Source organism: Salvelinus sp. IW2-2015, unplaced genomic scaffold (assembly GCF_002910315.2).
Source record: "Salvelinus sp. IW2-2015 unplaced genomic scaffold, ASM291031v2 Un_scaffold1648, whole genome shotgun sequence".
Classification (NCBI taxonomy): Eukaryota; Metazoa; Chordata; class Actinopteri; order Salmoniformes; family Salmonidae; genus Salvelinus; species Salvelinus sp. IW2-2015.
The window spans coordinates 157,996-163,501 of record NW_019943060.1 but is presented as its reverse complement, the minus strand read 5'-3'; the positions used below and the strand labels follow the sequence as shown (position 1 = coordinate 163,501).

The window sequence follows — 5,506 nt, the reverse complement described above, 5'->3', positions numbered from 1 at the left end:
GTAGCAAAGGGGACAGGCACGGGGGACAGAGGGGTGGGAATAGAGATATGTGTGGCGGGGGATGGGGAGAGGAGTGGGGGGCTGCAGCAGGTCCCATCACTCAGACAGATGACCCTTGCCAGTAGCTCTGTGGCCGAAGTACTGAGTGGCCTTGCAACTAGGGTCTACAGACAATCACGGTTACAAAGGGAAAAACTAGCCACTCGCGGACACCGAAGTTAAACACCTCTCGTCCGTTTTGAGGATAACACAGTGGCATCAATGCGGCCACTCCCAAGGACTGTGGGCTCTCGTTCTCCAATGGCCGACGTGAGTAAGACATTTAAGCGTGTTAACCCTCGCAAGGCTGCCGGCCCAGACGGCATCCCTAGCCACGTCCTCAGAGCATGCCGCAGACCAGCTGACTGGAGTGTTTTACAGACATATTCAATCTCTTCGGTATCCCAGTCTGCTGTCCCCACTTGGCTTCAAGATGTCTGGCCGACGTGAGTAAGACATTTAAGCGTGTTAACCCTCGCAAGGCTGCCGGCCCAGACGGCATCCCTAGCCACGTCCTCAGAGCATGCGCAGACCAGCTGACTGGAGTGTTTACAGACATATTCAATCTCTCCGTATCCCAGTCTGCTGTCCCCACTTGCTTCAAGATGTCCACCATTGTTCCTGTACCCAAGAAAGCAAAGGTAACTGAACTAAATTACTATCGCCCCATAGCACTCACTTCGGTCGTCATGAAGTCCTTTGAGAGACTAGTTAAGGATCACACCCTACACCTGCTTAAATTTGCTTACCGTCCCAATAGATCCACAGACGATGCAATCGCCATTGCACTGCACACTGCCCTATCCCATCTGGACAAGAGGAATACCTACGTCAGAATGCTGTTCATTGACAACAGCTCTGCCTTCAACCCCATAGTACCCTCCAAGCTCATCATTAAGCTTGGGGTCCTGGGTCTGAACCCCGCCATGTGCAACTGGGTCCTGGACTTCCTGACGGGCCGCCCCCAGGTGATGATGGTAGGAAACAACACCTCCACTTCGCTGATCCTCAACACAGGGGCCCCACAAGGGTGTGTTCTCAGCCCCCTTCTGTACTCCCTGTTCACCCATGACTGCATGTTCATGCACACCTCCAACTCAATCATCAAGTTTGTAGACGACACAACCATAGTAGGCCTGATTTCCAACAATGAAGAGACAGCCTACAGGGAGGAGGTGAGGGCCCTGGCGGAGTGGTGCCAGGAAAATAACCTCTCCCTCAATGTCAACAAAATGAAAGAGCTGATTGCGGACTTCAGGAAACAGCAGAGGGAGCACACCCCTATCCACATCGACAGGACCGCAGTAGGGAAGGTGGAAGCTTCAAGTTCCTCGGCGTACACACCCCTGACGATCTGAAATGGTGCAACCACACAGACAGTGTTGTGAAGAAAGCGCAACAGCACCTCTTCAACCTCAGGAGGCTGAAGAAGTTTGGCTTGCCCCTAAGACCCTCAGAAACCTTCAGGACACCTACAGCACCCGATGTCATAGGAAGGCAAAAAAATATAATCAAGGACAACAACCACCMGAGCCACTGCCTGTTCACCCCGCTATCATCCAGAAGGCGAGATCAGTACAGGTGCATCACAGCTGGGACCGAGAGACTGAAAGATAGCTTTTAACTCAAGGCCATCAGACTGTTCAATAGGCATCACTAGCTGGCTACCACCCAGCTACTCAACCCTGCACCTTAGAGGCTGCTGCCCTATATACATTGACATGGAATCACTGGTCACTTTAATAATGGAACACTAGTCACTTTAATAATGTGTACGTACTGCTTTACTCATCTCATATGTATATACTGAATTCTATTCTACTGTATTTTAGTCAATGCCACTCTGACATTGCTCGTCCTAATATACAGTTGAAGTCGGAAGTTTACATACACTTAGGTTGGAGCCATTAAAACTTGTTTTTCAACCGCTCCACAAATTTCTTGTAAACAAAYTATTGTTTTGGCAAGTCAGCTAGGACATCTACTTTGTGCATGACACAAGTCATTTTTCCAACAATTGTTTACAGACAGATTATTTCACTTATAATTCACTGTATCACAATTCCGGTGGGTCAGAAGTTTACATACACTGAGTTGACTGTGCCTTTAAACAGCTTTGAAAATTCCAGAAAATGATGTCATGGCTTTAGACGCTTCTGATAGGCTAATTGACATAATTTGCGTCAATTGGAGGTGTACCTGTGGATGTGTTTCAAGGCCTACCTTCAAACTCAGTGCCTCTTTGCTTGACATCATGGGAAAATCAAAAGAAATCAGCCAAGACCTCATCATTTTTTTTTAGACCTCCACAAGTCTGGTTCATCCTTGGGAGCAATTTCCAAACGCCTGAAGGTACCACATGTATCTGTACAAACAATAGTACGCAAGTATAAACACCATGTCACCACGCAGCCGTCATACCACTCAGGAAGGAGTTCTATCTCCTAGAGATAAACGTACTTTGGTGCGAAAAGTGCAAATCAATCCCAGAACAACAGCAAAGGACCTTGTGAAGATGCTGGAGGAAACCGGTACAAAAGTATCTAGATCCACAGTAAAACAAGTCCTATATCGACATAACCTGAAAGGCCACTCAGCAAGGAAGAAGCCATTGCTCCAAAACCGCCATAAAAAAGCCAGACTACGGTTTGCAACTGCACATGGGGACAAATATCGTACTTTCTGGTGAAATGGCCTCTTGTCTGATTAAACAAAAATAGAACTGTTTGGCCATAATGACCATCGTTATGTTTGGAGGAAAAAGGGGGATGCTTGCAAGCCGAAGAACACCATCCCAACAGTGACACACGGGTGCAGCACATGTTTGGGGTCTGTTTGCTGCAGGAGGGACTGGTGCACTTCACACAAATAGATGACTTCATGAGTAAGAACATTATGTGGATATATTGAAGCAACATACTCAAGACATCAGTCAGGAAGTATAGCTTGATCGCAAATGGGTTCTTCCAATGGACAATGACCCCAAGCATACTTCCAAAGTTGTGCAAAACTTCACCCAACTTATTGCGGGAAGCTTGTGGAAGGCTTACCTCGAAATGTTTGACCCAGTTAAACCATTTAAAGGCAATGCTACCAAAACTAATCTGAGTGTATGTAACTTCTACCCACTGGGAATGTGTTGAAATAAATGAAAGCTGAAATAATCAATTCTCTCTACTATTATTCTGACATTTCACATTCTTAAAACTAAAGTGATGATCCTAACTGACCTGAAGACAGGGAAATTTATAAGATTAAATGTCAGGAATTGTGAAAAACTGAGTTTAAATGCATTTGGCTAAGGTGTATTTAAACTTCCGACTTCAACTGTATATATATTTCTTAATTCCATTATTTTACTTATAGATGTGTGTGATTGATTGTTAATTGTTAGATACTACTGCACTTGTTGAGCTAGGACGCAAGCATTTCGCTACATCCGCAATAACATCTGCTAAATATGTGTATGTGACTAATAACATTTTATTTAGAAGGAGGTGGAAGAGGAGGAGGAGGCCATGGACAATGAACAGACACTCAGCACACCACTTTCTCCCTTAAGAGTCATAACTGTATATTTATCTGAAAGAACCAGGATAAATTGAGAATGTATTTTCTTCTGAAGTAACCTGATGTTTCTCTCTCCCCCTCTTCTCCCCTCTCCTCTCTCCCCTCTCTCTCCTTCTCTCCCCCTCTCCTCTCTCCCCTCTCCCTTTCTCCCGCTCCCTACCACTCTCCCTCTCTCCCCCTCTCCCTCTCTCCTTCTCCCTCTCTCCCCCTTCTCCCTATCCCTCTCTCCTCTCTCCACCTCCCCTCTCTCCCCCTCTTCCCTCTCTCCCTCTCTCCACATCCCCTCTCTCCCTCTCTCCCCCTCTCCCCCTCTCCCTCTCTTCCACCTCCCCCTCTCCCTCTCTCCTATCTGCCACTCCCTCCCTCCCTCGCCTCTCCTTCCTCTCTCCCCCTTCTTCACACCTCCCCTCCCTCTCCCTCATCTCCTCTCGTCCACTTCTCCCCATGCTCCCTATACTCCCCCTCTCTCACCGCTCCCCCTCTCCCCCTCCCTTTCCCCCTACTCCCCTTCTCCACCTCCTCCCTCCCCTCTCCTCCTCCACCTCCCCCTCTCTCCCCTCTTCCCTCTCTCACCCTGCCCCCCTCTCCCCCTCCCTGCTCCCCCTCTCCCTCTCTCCACCTCCCCCTCGCTCCCTCTCTCACTCTCTCCCCCATCTCCACCTCCCCCTCTCTCCCTCTCTCCCCCTCTCCCCATCTCACTCCTCCCCCTCCCATCTCTCCCCCTCTCCCCTCTCCCTCTCTCCCTCTCTCCACCTCCCCCTCTCTCCCCTCTCCCCCTCTCCCTCTCTCCCCCTCTCCCTCTCTCCCTCTCTCCACATTCCCCTCTCTCCCCCTCTCCCTTCTCCCTCTCTCCCCCTCTCCCCTCTCCCTCTCCCGCTCCTTCTCCCTCTCTTCCCATCTCCCCCTCTCCCTCTTTCCCACCTGCCCCATCAGTCGTCTGGAAACAGAACCTGATCAAGAACATTCCCTGCTGGAAGCCTTCTCTTCCAGTACAAGAAACTCAAAGGATGTGAGTCGTTATATATCAATCAATAGGATGTGAGTCTGTTATATATTCAATTCAATAGGATGTGAGTCTGTTATATATTCAATTCAATAGGATGTGAGTCTGTTATATCTTCAATTCAAAAGATGTGAGTGTTATATGTATATTCAATTCAATAGGATGTGAGTCTGTTATATATTCAATGTTGTGTTGTATAAATGATTGGAGACAKGCGCAGGAATTCATAATAAGGGGGTTTAATACTCCACCCAAAATATACAACATGACATGAAAAAGCACRGGGACGAAGCCCAGAACAAACACGTATACAAAAACACTGGGATGTAAYCCAAACAAAAGAGCGAGGTTAAACCAATAATAAATACACGGGGCGAGACCTGTAGTAACAAATGCACAACAATACACGRGACAAGACCYGTAATAACAAGTGCACAATACACTCGAAAGMCGAAATAACAAAGCACAGGTACTCACAGACCAACGTACATGGRAACAATAATCGACCAGACAATGGTGAATGGAGGGCACATATACAATTACTAATCAGGGGAATAGGAATCAGGTGTGCGTAAYGAGACAGGTCAGTGACGCCTAAATGCCAGTGACGTAGACCTCCGGAACTGGTGCACGGAAGGAGCAGCAGTACCGGGGGAAACCGTGAGCGTACCCCTCCCCTGACGCGCTGCACCAGCAGCGGGATGACACCGGCCTCGAGGACGACCACAGGAACATGGTACGGGTCGGTCAGGGCCAGCTGCAGCTGCCAAAGTTGCTTCGTCCTCAGACGGGCCAGTTGCATCTGCCAAAGTTGCGGTGGCGTCAGACGGGACAATCCCGCTGTCTCCATTTAGGGTGGGTTATTCTGTCACATTGTATAAATGATTGGAGACA

General features: G+C 48.4%; 1 protein-coding gene across 1 annotated transcript in view; it reads left to right on the top strand.

Annotated features, from left to right (window-relative positions):
- Positions 1-5,506, top strand: part of LOC112071577 (slit homolog 3 protein-like) — a 185,089-nt gene that overhangs the window by 32,404 nt on the left and 147,179 nt on the right. Inside the window, 1 exon segment of the mRNA XM_070439444.1 lies at positions 4,557-4,618. Within this exon segment, the coding sequence (XP_070295545.1) occupies positions 4,557-4,618 (62 nt within the window).